Consider the following 15409-nt stretch of genomic DNA (forward strand, 5'->3'; position numbering starts at 1 on the left):
GTTGATGGTGGAGAAAGGGAGGAATTGAGGGGCAATACCATTCTTTATTGCCCCAGTTATTCAGCTGGATAAATATATGCACATATATATTCACAGGAGGTTACTTACGTTAAGAGCAACAGGAAAATTTAGTGTGGGGGGAAATAAATAAATAAACAAACCATTAGTGCATAATTTCAGTCTGAAAGCACTGGAAACCTGGAGAAACATTCAGCACAAGCAAAAGAATAAGAAAAGATTCCTCAGGAAAAAAATCACAATGTGATTATCACATGCCTGTTATTTCAAACGGAGGTATAAATGGAAGAGAGAGAGGCAAGGAAAGGGTTCCCACCAACACTTTGTTTCAGGCTATATCATGGACAGAAGCACTATCTGTTGCAGCACCTCTGAGGGCTGAGTCCACATGAAGGCTGAGATTCCTGCCTGCTGCTTATGTGATTCAGTGCTAAACTGGATGTGTAGGAAGCAATACCTGGGTGAGCAGGGTGGTGGTGGTGGTGGTGGAGAGGTACAAAGCTGGGATAAGTTTTGCACAATCAGTTGTCTAGCCTACACATTAAAAATAATGAGAAAGGGATAAAGTGGGAGAGTGGCCTGTAGCAGCTGAGGGTGAAGGTGGGCGGGGGGGGATCATATTTTTGAATAATCCCCTATCAGCAATTAGAAAACCAACACAGAAGAGAGCAGGCTTGGTTAGAACCTTTCCACCTGCTGAGTTAATCTTCTACCTGCATTCAAAATGGCACCACCACCCGCAGCGGTACGTTCTTTCTGTGCAAGATTCAGCTATCCCATTTTGCTGCACCTGTAGATCAGGCCATCCTTGAACAACCCCGTATTTGGAATGAGGCTACCTGGGTTGTCCATGTCATCCCATTCTGTATGTGCCATTTACTTTAGCTAGGTGAGTGCAGAACTCTGTAGCCAGAGATCAGAACTCTCTGTATAGCCTGCTGCTTTCAGGTGTGTTGAACCACAACACCAGCCACCCAGGGTCTCCCTTCCACTGACAGCAGGGTTCCTCCCATCTGTGGATGTCTTCCCATTGAGTGAAACAGGGGAGGAGGTGATATCCAGCGACTCCCCTCCCCCTGCAGTTACCTATTCCCCCCCCCCCCGCCTGCATCTCCTATAGAGGGTTGGGAGACCTTCCAGAATAGTCGGGGAGGTGCTGGGGACTGCAGAGGGGAGGGACTGGCAAAGATTGCGTCCCCCCATCTGCCACTGGGAGCATTCTGAGTGAACCTCGACTCAAAGGATGCTACTGCCAGAGGAAAAGAAGCTGGGTCCAACCCATTATATCTGAGGCTCTGAGAATTAATGTGCCAGAACTGAGCTTGGATGCAAATCCCTAAAATGCCCAAAGGCATTCTGAGTACTTCCCTGCTCTTGAGCATTTGCATTCAGGAATGCAGATAAAGCAAATTGCACAGGTTCACTCTCTATTCAACAAAGGCATCAAAAATGTTAGATTTTCAAGACGACTGCCTTTGAAGGATGAAAATGGGTGTTAACTAAATGATCAGTGAGGCTGAAGAGCACTTGGGGTATTTCTGTATCCAGAAGATGAAACAGAACCACGTCCTGGCTTCTGAGAGTTGATAGGAAGATGTAGATTATTTATTTATTTATTTATTAAATTTATTAATCGCCCATCTGACTGGTCACCCAGCCACTCTGGGCGATGTACAACCCACCATAAACAATTTAAAACAATAAAATTTTACCATAAATTTTTTTTAAAAAAAATACCCTAACCCACCCCAAATGCCTGCCTGAACAACCACGTTTTTAATGCACGACGGAAGCTCATTAAAGAGGGGGCATGACGGAGTTCCCTAGGGAGGGAGTTCCACAGAGTGGGGGCCACCACAGAGAAGGCCCTCTCCCTCGTCCCCACCAGTCTAGCTGTCCTGGCTGATGGGACAGAGAGAAGGCCATCCGAGGCTGATCTTGTTAAGCGGCCTGTCTGGTGTTGCTGGAGGCGCTCCTTAAGATAGGCTGGGCCGGAACCATATAGGGTTTTAAAGGTCAAAACCAACACCTTGAATTTGGCCCGGAAAACAACTGGTAACCAGTGCAACTCCTTCAGCACTGCAGTGATGTGATCTCGCCGGCGGCTGCCTTTAATCAGGCGAGCCGCCGCGTTCTGTACCAGCTGCAGCTTCCGAACCGTCTTCAAGGGTAACCCCACGTAGAGCGCACTACAGTAGTCTAAACGAGAGGAGACCAGGGCATGTACTACCGATGGGAGCAGATGGTCGGGAAGGAAGGGGCGCAGCCGCCGTATCAGATGGAGTTGATACAGCGCTGTCCAGCTCACAGCTGACACCTGAGCCTCCATGGACAGCTGGGAGTCCAAAATGACCCCCAGGCTGCGGACCTGGTCTTTCAAGGGTAGCTGTACCCCATTCAACACCAGGTCAACATCCCCCAGCCTCCTCTTGTCTCCCACCAAAAGTACCTCGGTCTTGTCAGGGTTGAGCTTCAGCTTATTCCTCCCCATCCAGCCACTCACCGTCTCCAGACATTTGGACAGGGATTCTACGGCCAACCTTGGTGAAGATTTGAATGAGAGGTAGAGCTGCGTGTCATCCGCATATTGATGACACTGCACCCCAAACCTCCTGATGATAGCCCCCAGTGGCTTCACATAGATGTTAAATAGCATCGGGGAGAGGATGGAACCCTGTGGCACCCCACAAGTAAGTGGCCACGGGTCCGAAACCTCCTCTCCCAGTGCTACCCTCTGGTACCTGCCGGAGAGGAAGGACCGGAACCACCGCAATACAGTGTTTCCAATGCCCAACCCCTCCAGGCGGTCCAGGAGGATACCGTGGTCAACGGTATCAAAAGCCGCTGAGAGGTCGAGGAGAACAAGGAAGGAGCATTCACCCCTATCCAGAGCCCTCCTCATATCATCCACCAAGGCGACCAAGGCCGTTTCTGTCCCATGCCCAGGCCTGAAGCCCGACTGAAATGGGTCTAGATAATCAGTTTCTTCCAAGTGTGCCTTCAACTGCACCGCCACCACCCGCTCAATCACCTTGCCCAAAAATGGCAGATTTGAGACTGGGCGAAAGTTGTTCAGAACTTGAGGATCCAAGGAGGGCTTCTTTAAGAGCGGTCTTATCACTGCCTCCTTGAGGGCTGATGGCATCACTCCCTCCTCAAGGGAGGCGTTCACCACCACCCTGATCCCCTCACCCAGTCTCTCTCTGCAGCTCATAATGAGCCAAGATGGGCAAGGATTATGCAGATTATGACTGCAACAGGTGATGAAAGGAAGATTATGCAGATTATGACTGCAACAGGTGATGAAAGGAAGTTGGGGCTGCATCTTATTATATATGGTACTACTGGTGCGCAGCAAGCTGGCTAAAGTATATGGTATGCTCAGGAAGTGGTGGGTTCAACTGTCAGCTGAGCCAGGAACATTCTTGAATGGCCCTGAGCATGCCACTCTCTTTAGGCCACAGCCCCAGCACCTGTAATAGGGCGGACTGGAAGTTTCAGTCTATCTGGCAGGGATTGTTGCAAGCATTACTGAGGTAATCTCTGTCAACCTTCCCCAACCCGGCGCCTGCCAAATGTGCTGGACTAAAACTCCCATCATCCTCAGCCAGCATGACCTGCTGGCTGGGGTGATGGGATTCATAGTCCAACACATCTGGAGGGCTCCAGGTTGGGGAAGGCTGATCTGTGAGAAGCACTTCGAACACTTCGGCAAAAGCACTGCAGAAACACTCGAGTGCCATTAAGTGTGATTATTATCAAGAGGAAGAGACTGCAGCATGTGTTTATCACTGGATTTTTGTGGAAGAGGAAGCTGTGGCATTTTTAAAGAGTGCAATCTCATTAGAGAGGCACCAGCACAGTTGCTGAGGCAGAACTTACTCTAGGAGCGCTAAGGAGGCTGAGGAGCGAGAACTAATGAGCCTGGGAGAACGTATGCTGACGGAAGTTGTGCTGTACAGTGGCATCAAAGTGCCAGGTCACAGGCAGGACGACTTCGCTGCAGCTTAACTGCAAACACAGCACAGTACTCCTCTAGTCCTGGCATGCTCCTCCCTCTTGCTTCATGGCTTCGGTCTGATTCTCTTTGCACTTTGCGATTCTACGTCAGCACCAAGGCATAGGTAGCTAGGAACCTATAAAGGCGGGGCGGGGCGGGGGGGATTTGTGACCAGCAGAATTGGGTGGAGTTTCTCAGAAGTAGAAGCTGGGCAACCTGGCAAGGCTGAGGGGACAGGCAGATGGAAGGACCGAGGAATAGCTAATAAAGATAGAGTGGGGCAGAGGGGCTTGGAATAGACCTGGAGAGCCTTGCACATGGGCCCAGAATCTGGCTGTTGCCTAAAGAAAAGACCCCGACCCAAAAGCATTACAGCCGGCCAGGGGGAACAAATGGGCTTCTGGGGTGGGTGGAGCTATGCTGGACCCTGGGAGGATAATGCAACTGGCTCAGCCTTCTCTCAGCAGCCTCAACGGGCCGCCCCAAGGGGCAGCGCAACACAGATCAGGAGGTCCTTGGATGTATTCATCATCTTTGACCTGAAGGCTCCAGTTCCACAATCTGCCTGAAAACGTTTGAGAAAGCTAAGAAAAAGGAAGTTCTTGTGTCTGCTTCTTATCTGAAGGAGAATTTGCTCCAGGCAAACCAGGTTTTTTGGTAGCGAATAGGAGCCAGCGCACGCACAGAGTACATTTGTGCGTTTACTCTGCACCAGGAGCCATGTGACTAATACTGCAGTGCAGAAGTGAGTACACGTGTTGCTTGCTTGCTGCACCAAGAAGTGCTGTGTACCTTGAGACAGCCTTGTCTAGGAGATGATTCCCTATAAGCAAAGAAGCATCTGCTACAGGTAACTGCAAGCTTCATCTAGGGGAGGCAGGAGAGAACGCTCCCTGGGGTAAGTGCCACAGAAATATAATGGAAACACAAGCCTTACAGATGGGTGACAGAGAGGATCCTAGAGGTAGCGGAGGCTGGTGGCTCCTATGTCAGTGAGACATCTTGGATAGCTTCTTTAGAATTCTGACTCGTTCTGACTGAAACCCGGAGCAGATTCACCATCCAACTGACACTGGAGTCACTAGCCTCCACTGCCTAGAGGCAAGCAGTCAAGCAGTGTACTGTAACACGTGAAGAAGCTCAAAAGACAAATTCCTGACCCTCACTGAGGGCCTGCATATTGCAAAGTGTTTACCGAAACTAAAGATGAAAATCTGTGATGGATTTCAGTCTACTATAAGAAAGAATTTCAAGAGCCTTCCTATCCACCCTGCTGAAATGCCCCCTTCTGCATAGCTATTAAAGAGACAGACATCTTTTGTCCTTCTTTTTCTTCTGGTCACCCTGGGCTACCTTGGGTAACCTGCATCTGACAAAGCAAGCTCTGGCCCACGATAAATTAAGCCACAACAAATCAGTGCCACAAGACCATTGTGTTTGCTGCAACAGACAAACAGGCAATCCCTCTGGAATGTGGGTAGGTTGTTCAAACAGCTGACCTCTGCTCTGCACAAATCTACCCTATGTATTTCATCACTGTGGGTTTCTATTGACTGGATAGGAATCAAACCCAAAGATGCATGGGCCATCACAATAAAAACCAGGGGTGTCCAGCCAACGTTCTATTATGGTCAAAACATGAACATTAGCAGCAAAAGTACAAATCTTCATTTCTTGTGTATAAGGCTTGTCTCTGAAATTGGATTTTCCTCTGCGTGAAAAGCTTTATATATATGAGAATCCAGTAATAGAAGCTTTTATGTTGCGCCAGTCAAAGCTCTTGAAAGCAATAAAAGTTACAAGCTTCAAAGGCAGCTCGGCACTCTGTGAACCTCCCTTTTATCTGCACCCTCAAGTAATAGAATTCCTGCCGTCAGGATGTAGAATGCAGCAGGAAGAGAGCAGGTGTTCTTTGTCAGAAAATAATCAGACTTTGCACTCATATAGAGGAGAAGATTAAGGTGAGATCTGAGCCCCACTGACCCAGGAGAGGTGTTAACAGACAACCTTGCTGGAGGCAGCACTCAGAGCTAGAAGCTGGGCCTGCCTTGACACATCATTGACCTCAGCAAAGTGAAATTCCACTCCAAGAAACTGTGGAACAGACCAATCATGGCAACAGAAAGTTGTGGCAAATTCTGGCTAATGGTGACACAAGCAGTTGTGGGGAGGCAAGGTACAAATGAGAGTGTGTTATTGCATAGATTTAACGAGGCAAATAGCTTCATTTTGGCTAAGCTTATGCGATGCACTTACAATGGAGGGTGGAATGTAGATAACCAGCCTGTATTAATATTCCCCCTTGTATGGAAAATCACAGCAAAAGTGAGGCAAAGAAACAAATACTAAGAACAAGGTTCTTCAGTTCAGTGTTCTCATGGCTTGAAATCTCAGTGCAAATCTCATGATAAACAGTATTGTGTGAAAGATGAGGAGGAGGAGATGTATCTGTTTCAGCTGGAAGGAAATCTTGCAGGATTAAAGAATCAGGGACAGACAAATAGAGTCTTCCATGCAACATTAGTAAAAGGAAAAAGACAAAAGAAAAAGAAAAAGAGACAATCCCTTCCCTTAAGGGACTTAAAGAACTTGGCTAGTTATTGCACACAACATCAATACTTTCTGAATATGGAGATTCAACTGCTTTGCCCAGTTGAAATGGTCAAGCACTTCCTCCCATCAGCTAATGGGAGGGGCCATAGCTCAGTGTGATAGAGCACATGCTTTGCATGCAGAAGGTTCAATCCCCGGCTTCTCCAGGTAGGGCAAGGAAAGAATTCTGCCTGAAACCCTTGAGAGCCACTGCCAGTCAGTGTCAATCATACTGGGCTAGCTGGACGAATAGTCTGACTCAGTATAAGGCTGCTTTCTATTTTCCTAATGTTTTTTCTCTTGGCTGTTACTTCATCTCAGGTTGCTGGTGACTTCACTGACATGGCCATGAAAGGCAATATATCCTGCAACTTGGGACACTAGTAATTGCTTCTGTGTACACAACAGTAAAGTGCCAGAATGCCCATTCCACACACTTGAAGCCAGCACTCCTATGGATACTTAGGTTTTCCTGCTGATCCTCCCTCAGCAGTTACACATTAACACTGAAACAAGAGTTCTTCTGTTCCATACTCCATTGCCTTACTACAGTTGCCTTCCAACATTTCTTCAGTCATGACATTTTATTTTATTTTGAAACAAGGTTAACAAAATAAAGGCAACAAAAAGAAGGTGCATAATAAATCACAATCCCTAAAGAAAAAAAGGAATTCACTAACTACAAATCTAAGTAGAAGCTCAATTTCTAATGAAAGTAAAAAATGCAAGTTCTGCAACATATGAAAGGAGCGTGTGCAGGTGTATGCCATTTTGTGTATTTGTGCATAGTACTCAGAAAAAAATACAGGCAACTGTATTTTGTTGGAACTTCATCAAAAGTTTGAAGTGCCTCAACATAGGTAATGAGTGGAAACCATGGCATCATAATATCTGTCTTCACATTAGGATTCTTTGCTCACTGCACTTGCTGCACTCATAGTCTCCCAAATTTTATTAATCCACTACTCTTTAGTTGGCTGCTTTGGAGACTTCCAGTAGCAAAGGGCTGGATATGCCTGATCTTGTCTGATCTCAGAAGCTAAGCAGGGTCAGCCCTGGTTAGTACTTGGATGGGAGACCGCCTGCATTGAGCAGGGGGTTGGACTTGATGGTCTTGTAGGCTCCTTCCAACCCTATGATTCTATTCTATTCTATGACACACAATATTTCTACCATTAAGGAACCCTTTTCATATGGACAAGCTGGTCAATGGATACAGGAACATAGGAAACTGCCTTCTACTGAGTCCGACTGGTCCCTAGCCCAGTATTGTTAACACTAGCCATGGGTTAACTTGGGGGTTGTTTAACCCATGAACAATCCAAGGTACCCGGGTTTGGACATCACAGAAACAACCTACAAATGTCACGTTCGTAGGTTGTTCCAGGAAAATGGAAGTGGCTCATGTGCAATGCATGTCCCGCAATTCCTGGTTAATTAACCCAGGAATTGGCTTCGGATGCTGCTATTACATCTGAACAGAGTGACTGACTGGCAGTGGCTCTCTAGGGTTACAGGCAGAAGTTTTTCCAGTCATACCTGGAGATGTGGGGGACTGAACCTGGGACCTTGTGCATGTGAAGCAGGTGCTCTACCACTGAGCCACAGGCCCTGCAATTCCTGCACATCTGCCATAAAACCCCAGCAAGTGACAAAGAAGTCTTTCATATATTCAAACATGCACACTCCATTCACACTAGGGATGGGTGAACTCACCCCTCTCCGCACTGCACACCGCTTGCTGGACCCCCGCTGGCCATGCAGCGAGCCACCTGGTAGTCTGTAGGTGCCCAATGAGTGATGTTCCACTCCTTCACTGAGCTGCCAGCCTGCACAAAATGGTGACTCAGCCTTTTCTGTAACGGCTAATTTTGTGTAAATGGCGGCCGTAAGGAGGCCTGTTTATGCAACGTTACACATGTAAATGGTCTAAGCAGACCATTTACGCCTGTAATACTGCATATACAGGCCTCTTTATGGCCACCATTTACATAAAATCGTCCTTTACCAGCAAGATTGAGCCATCATTTTTCACTGAATGGCGGCTTGGTGGAGCAGCGGGGCCTGCCGCACTTGCCCGACTCAGCGTGTGTTGAGTCAGGCAAACACGGTTGTCCACAGGCTCCAGTCCAGGGGGTCAAGGCAGTAATCTGCCAAGCTCAAGCCTCTAACTGGACTCCACCGCCATCCCTAGTTCATGCAGAGCTCTGGCCGGACACGTTGGGTCTTATTGTTGCCCCATGTGAATTAAGTGCATGGCCCAGAATTCATAAAATGCACACTGCAGTAGTGGATAAGCTGCCTTTTATGGATGCTTGTCTCTTATTGCTGGATTTCTACTTGAAGAACTCCAGGGTTCCCAAGAACACAGTATGAAAACAATGCTGTACTCTGTCCTAAGATGATACTATATGTAGGGTAGCTGGGGGGATGCAATTGCACAAATGAGCTGTGTGGCCAAAAGGGTGTGTCAGTAAATGGAGAAACACCATTCTGGTATTGGCTCAAGACAAATTCCATTCAAGGTGCGCTCTCCCTCTCTCTCTCTCTCTCTGAGATTTCAAGAGAAACCAAGACAACCCTGTGGGAATCTTAAAGTGCATCAGTACAAGTGTGTCTCTCCCTACTGAACAGGAAAGCCAGCAAGATGTGTGAGATGGCCTTTTCAATTGTACTGCCCTAACACTGGACTGCTCTCCCTGGAGAGGCTTGCCTGGTGCAGAATTGCTCATTTAGCTGGTGGGTGAACACCTCAAGCCTTTTAGTTCATTCAGCTTTTATGGTCTGTTTTAATATGCATTTTTATTTTCTTGGCTTCTTCTGCTTTTATTGTGTTTTTATTCATTTGATTATTGTCTTCCATTTGTGTAAACTGCTCTGAAAGGCTTTAGTAAACAGCAGCAGTGTTGCAGGCATAGGGTTGTATCCAGTGGATGCACAAGCAGAAGGCAGCTCACATGACCAATTTTTCCCTTCCCCTCCTCCTCACCTGCAGCCCCCTGGGCCCGCCCAAAGTCTCCAGAGGGTGAGGTGGGGGGGCTACCAAACATTCTGGACTGTGTTGTACAGGGTTGCAATGACTGGTGGGAACTGTTCAAAATTGGGCAGGAAAGTCTTGCACCAGCAAAACTCTGTTCAAGCAAGGTTCCTCCCCGATTTCTGTCCTGTCCAAGCTCAGCTTAGGGTTTCCAGGCAAGACTGGGTTACAGCTGTGGTACTGAAAGAGCGGCATCACCTCTGGTAAAGTTAGATCATATCTAATGAGGCAAGATGTCATCTGATGGCAAGGTATGTCAGGACCCTGGACAGATCACTGTGGCAGGTATGGGCTGGGACTCCCTCAATAACAGCAGTTATCTCAGCAACATGCAGAGGCCTTCTGACCCTTTCTGAAGGCTGGAAAGTCTGAACCTACTGTTAATCCCGCCCCCTCTGAGGAGCTTCTACTTCCTAAAGGACCATTTCCTGATTCTGCAGCTGCTGGTTCCTACAGCTTGAAGGACTGCATCCGAAAGGCATCCTCTGTGTTCAAGGAATCTGTTAAAGCCACGTCCTCTGGTCTGGAAGGTCCTGGAGTAGCAGATGATGGGTTATTGGATGAAGCTTCTAACCTCTCTGAGTCCTCCTCTGAGCCAATAGCTGTAGAACATAATAATTTTGGGCAATTTCCCTTTCCCTCTGCAGTTCCATATGACACAGTCCACAATGTTCAGTAGCCCCCCTTGACCTTCTGGACAGACTTTAGGGTAGACAGGGCTATAGGCGGGAGGAGGGGAAGGGAAAGATTGGTTCCACAATCTGCATTCCACTCATACAGCCCACAGACCAGGGATAGGGAATGTGTGGCCTTCCAGATGTTGTTAGACTGCAACTCCCATCAATCCTAGCCAACATAGCCAATGGTGAGGGAGGATGCCATGGACATAACTAGTAACATGGGAACACATGTGCTAGGGCTGTTCAATAATTCCCAAAAGGCTCACCTGCATTGGATTTGACTAAAAGTTGCAAAATACCAGGCAACTGGAAAATGTTGTGTCATTCTTCTCCTTAAGATTGTGGAAATTGGCCATCAATGTACAAACCACCATTAGAGAACAGTATTTTCCTGTCAACCTTTTTTTAAACTCCTGTCTGCTTAGCCTTACCTTTCCACAGCAATGGCATTGAAGGGTCATCACAGCTAATGTCATAAGATTCATTACCATCTTCCAATTCGCTGTTGACAGTGTTGCCATTCCCAACATTCATGCTTTTGATAGTAAAGAATTTCTGCATCTTCACATTATACCTGGAAGTATAAAGATAAAGGAGAAAAATGCAAGCTGCTACAGTTCTAAAAGTCGGCATTTACTATAAGCTACCTTTTCTATACCGGTTTCCAGTGTTTTTTTTTATCACTGGGAGCAGGGTAGGTTGAGACACAATGGGTTGTATCCAATGGTGTCGTTCTGCTAGCACAAAGCTTCTACTGTTTGCGGAAATCCTATTTTTATCTTTTGTGCAGTGTCTCAAATCCAATGCTTTGATTCTGCTTGTGAAATCTGTTGGACAAGCTATTGCACAAGGTATGACACAACAAGTTGCACAACAAGTTGCACAAACCTGTCAGGCTTCCAAGCCCTCTACTGAATAGTGAGGCAACAGAGACTCGCTGTGCAATCCACAAAGTCTTTATTCAGTAAAAACACCTCTTCACGTGTGTGGCATCTGTGAAGGCTAGGAGCTGTCCTCTAAGCCTAATTAGCTAAACAAAGCAAGGCAACTGCCTATCAACTAAATGGACGGCTTCCCACCATGCCCAACAGGTTTTACAGGGCTCCTCCTTCAGGGAGAGTCCTCCTGACCCAACTTCTGACATACAGCCAGTCTGAGAGACTGCCTCCCACCTCCTCCCAACTCTGCCCTCTTAACTCTGCAGTAGACTCTGGGAACTGCCAATTCCGGTGCTCCCGCCCCCTCTGACAAAGGTTGAGTTCCCGGGGGGGGGGGGGGGAGACGGTCTCTGAACCTGGGCCTTCTGTTTGGTAAGGTCCCAGGAAGATTCTTCCCTGACTCCTGGAGAGTCTTGGGGAATTTCCTTCCCCGCTCTCTGTCTCAACTGGGCTTCTCTGCCTCCGAATCTGACTCAGAATCTGAAACCAAAAAAGGGAGCCTGGGTTCCATCCTGAAAAAAACATTGTATAACCTGTTGTGCAAGCTGTTCCATGAATAATTGCACAAGGCATTGCACCAAGTGTTGCACATGTCACTATTACTTCATTAGACTAGGTGTTTCTTGTGCTAGCTGTACTAGCTCAGGTAGCAGTTGTACAACCATGAGTGTAACAATGCCAATCCTTGTAATTTTTTTGCTAGCATAACAGTGAATATAACCCAATGTTTTCTCGAATTCCACCAAATGAGCATAATTGGCTGCAGACCATATTATACATTATATTATTGAGCTGAGCCAAAATTAAGCACTTTTATGTCCCATTGATTTCAACGCTATAACTTAAGAATATGCTTCCCTCTCTCTCACTTAATGCAATGGGATCTAGAAGTTGGATCCTGCTTTATGCTTTGTACGTCTACACATAAAAAACATTATGTATGCACACATGCAATGAACAAGTACCCTACACAGACAAGTACATGAACCTGACAGCTGAGGTTGGCTATGGTGGGTTGCCACGTATACACACAGTGACAAATATGTTGCAGCGTAATATGTGAAGGGCTCCTTCCGTTAGGAAATCTGGTTTTGACATCATGTGTTGTGCTCCTTTTCAAAAAGTAGGTCCAGAGGGCTATTTTGGCTATGTGAGAGTGGAACAAAGGCTACAGTGAGACGAGTCAGATTCAAGAATTACATAAAAAGGGGGCACAATTCTCAGCACCAGAATAATTTTACAAGAGTCCCACTGACTCGAATCACATGACACCAGAATAACATGCTGGCTGCGGCCTTCGAGTGCATGCAGGAAGACACATGAAGTTCATTCAGATAAAGATGAAGCATCTCATCCCAGTGTACAAAGTCTCCACAAGTCCCATCTTTCTTTAAAATACCACTGTTATGGGGCACAGCCTACTATTTGTCCCTTTGACCATCTCCACTTTCCCTTATTAGATGACATCAATTATGCACAGGCCAATAGGAAGCTGTTTTACACCACATCAGAATGTTTGTCCATCTAGGTCCGCATTGTCTACTCTGACGGGCAGTGGCTTTCCAGGGTCTCAGGCAGAAGTTTCACATCCTTTGCTACCTCATCCTTTTAGCTGGAGATGCCAGGAGCTTGAAGCTGGGACCTTCTGCATGCAAAGCATGTGAGTTATCACTGAGCTATGGTCACTGGTTTCAATAGGGCCTGTACATCGGAGTTACTGTATGCAGGGCTGCAACCCATTTATTTAAAGACTTCTCCATAAGCTTTTTGCTGTGCCCTGAGACTTGTTATTTATTTCCTCTCATGAGATGCTTACTTCGTATTCCTTGTTTTGGAAATTTGCCGCTCAGTGTACAATTCCATAACCGCAAAGTGAATGTCACAAAACCTATAAATCAGGCCCGGACTGTAGCCTGAACAGAGTCCCCAAGGCTAGCAAGAATTTCACATTAACCACTGCAAGTCCTGCAAGCCTTGAACAAGACCCTGCAGTAGCTATATTAACGGCAGGCTACTTTTTGTATCTCAAAACAAAATGGCTGTTTGCACTCCACGTTTCTCCCCTATGAAACGGTTTTCTTAACTTGAACGTAATTATTTACAACATCATTGTAAAATATCTTGAAGGAGACTTATATCAAGAGCACTTACTTCATGATAAGTATATAGACCGAGTACATAACAATGAGTATAAGGCTTTCCCACCTAAAGAAATAAAAGGAAGGAAATTAGCAGTGTACCAGATACCTTTGGTGGTGCTGTCACTAAGTCATAAAGCGTATCTCCTGCAGGAAAGCCCCATTGGTACTGTTGTGAGCAATGTTCTCTGTGCATGCAGGACTCCCATTGTTAATATAAAAGGAGTAGTCATGGGGCAAGGCCTACCTCATTGCTCCTTGTTTCTCTTTGCACCTCTTCTCACTCACTCTTTCAGCTGTGAGCTCCATTTTGTCTTTTCCCCCAATGCAACCCTTGCCCCCTGAGGTGGTTCTCTCTTTGTTGTTGTTTATTCAGTCAGTCGCTTCCGACTCTTCGTGACTTCATGGACCAGCCCACACCAGAGCTTCCTGTCGGCTGTCGCCACCCCCAGCTCCCCCAAGGTCGAGTCCGTCACCTCCAGAATATCGTCCATCCATCTTGCCCTTGGTCGGCCCCTCTTCCTTTTGCCTTCCACTTTCCCTAGCATCAGCATCTTCTCCAGGGTATCCTGTCTTCTCTCTAGATCCAAAGAAGTCTCCCTCCCTCTGTTTGTCAAGCCATTTCCCTCTCCTCAGACCCCTTTCTTCAAGGAAGCTGTTCCTGAATCACTCCACCATCACTTCACTCACTCTTTTAATCTTTTTGACTTTCCCCTGTCCCCTCCCATTGCTATTCACTTCTTTCCACTCATCACCATCACAAGACACAATGGGTCCATACAAGAGGTTCCTCCTGCCATTTAGCCCCCAAAAGGAGCAATCCTATCTTAGCTGACAGGCCAAAGGAAGTTCTATTTATGACTGTAAGCTGCCCTGAGTGCCATCTTTCTTGGTAGAAAGGCAGGGTACAAATCAAATAAATACATTAAATTAATAAGTGGCGTAAGTGCTGCCCTGCCAGTGAAGAGGGTGGTCCACCAACGCAACAACACCAGAGCTCTCCTGGTAGGCCCTCTGAAAGCTCCACCGACCTCGATGCCCACCTAGTGGTGTTCTGCCAATGTGGGGCGGGGGAATGGGACCTTCTGAAAGGGTATTGCGGGTAACCATGTAACTGCAGGATCCAGTGCCCTCTCATTCATTCAAGACACAGAAAGCTGACCTGCAACTATGTCGCTGGCACAGTAATTTCCCTCCTATTAAAGTCACTTGGGGTGGGAAGGAATCTGCCCGCTCCAGACATACTTCCTGCCCTAGCTGCAGTGAGCTGGCAGGGCTATGAATGTGGCATCTGCTCTGCCAAGGATTCTCCGCCCCTCCCCCACCCGATGATAGGATTGCTTTATCTGCCAATTTAATACTAATCATCAAGCTATGTGAAGAAATAAGAAGCACAGCTTACCATACGATTTTCTCATCATATATAAACTAAAAGAGAGGGAAAAAGAGAACATAAGAATGTAAGAAGAGCCATGCTGGGTCAGACCAAGGGTGCATCTAGTTCACCATTCTGTTCATGCATTGGCCAACCAGCTGTCGACCAGAAAATCACAACCACGAGTGCAACAGCACCCTCCTGCCCATGTTCCCCAGCAACTGGTGTAGACAGGCATACTGCCTCTGCCCCTGGAGGTAGCACTGGAGGAATTATATTTCTCTAACCCAACATTGCACTGTACAGTGGCAGATATAACTGTAAGGTATAGACCGCGGTGGCTTAGTGGTTAAGACGCTGAACTGCAGACCGGAAGGTCGGCAGGACAGCAGTTCGAGACCCGAGTGCCGCGTGACGGAGTGAGCTCCCGTCTTCGGTCCCAGCTCCTGCCAGCCTAGCAGTTCGAAAGCAAGAAATTGCAAGTAGATAAATGGGTACCGCTTCGGCAGGAAAGGTGACAGCGTTCTGTGCACCTCGGTGTTCAGTCATGCCGGCCACATGACCACGGAAGTGTCTTCGGACAGCGCTGGCTCCTCGGCTTAGAAATGGAGATGAGCACCATGCCCTAGAG

The 15409-nt window shown here is 47.1% G+C and overlaps 1 protein-coding gene across 2 annotated transcripts in view; it reads right to left on the minus strand.

Moving 5' to 3' along the window:
* Window positions 1–15409, minus strand: part of SLC24A4 (solute carrier family 24 member 4) — a 158838-nt gene that overhangs the window by 29828 nt on the left and 113601 nt on the right. Inside the window, exons 8-10 of one of the 2 annotated variants that reach the window (XM_084826872.1) lie at window positions 14806–14831; window positions 13417–13470; window positions 10816–10901 (exon numbers count right to left, since the gene is read on the minus strand). In XM_084826872.1, the coding sequence (XP_084682998.1) occupies window positions 10816–10901; window positions 13417–13470; window positions 14806–14831 (166 nt within the window). Of the gene's footprint in view, window positions 1–10758; window positions 10902–13416; window positions 13471–14805; window positions 14832–15409 lie in introns of both variants that reach the window. The other variant, XM_084826862.1, reaches the window with a different exon arrangement.

The sequence above is a fragment of the Heloderma suspectum genome, chromosome 1, assembly GCF_057233095.1.
Source record: "Heloderma suspectum isolate Gila_16-S chromosome 1, 16-S_ref, whole genome shotgun sequence".
Taxonomy (NCBI): Eukaryota; Metazoa; Chordata; class Lepidosauria; order Squamata; family Helodermatidae; genus Heloderma; species Heloderma suspectum.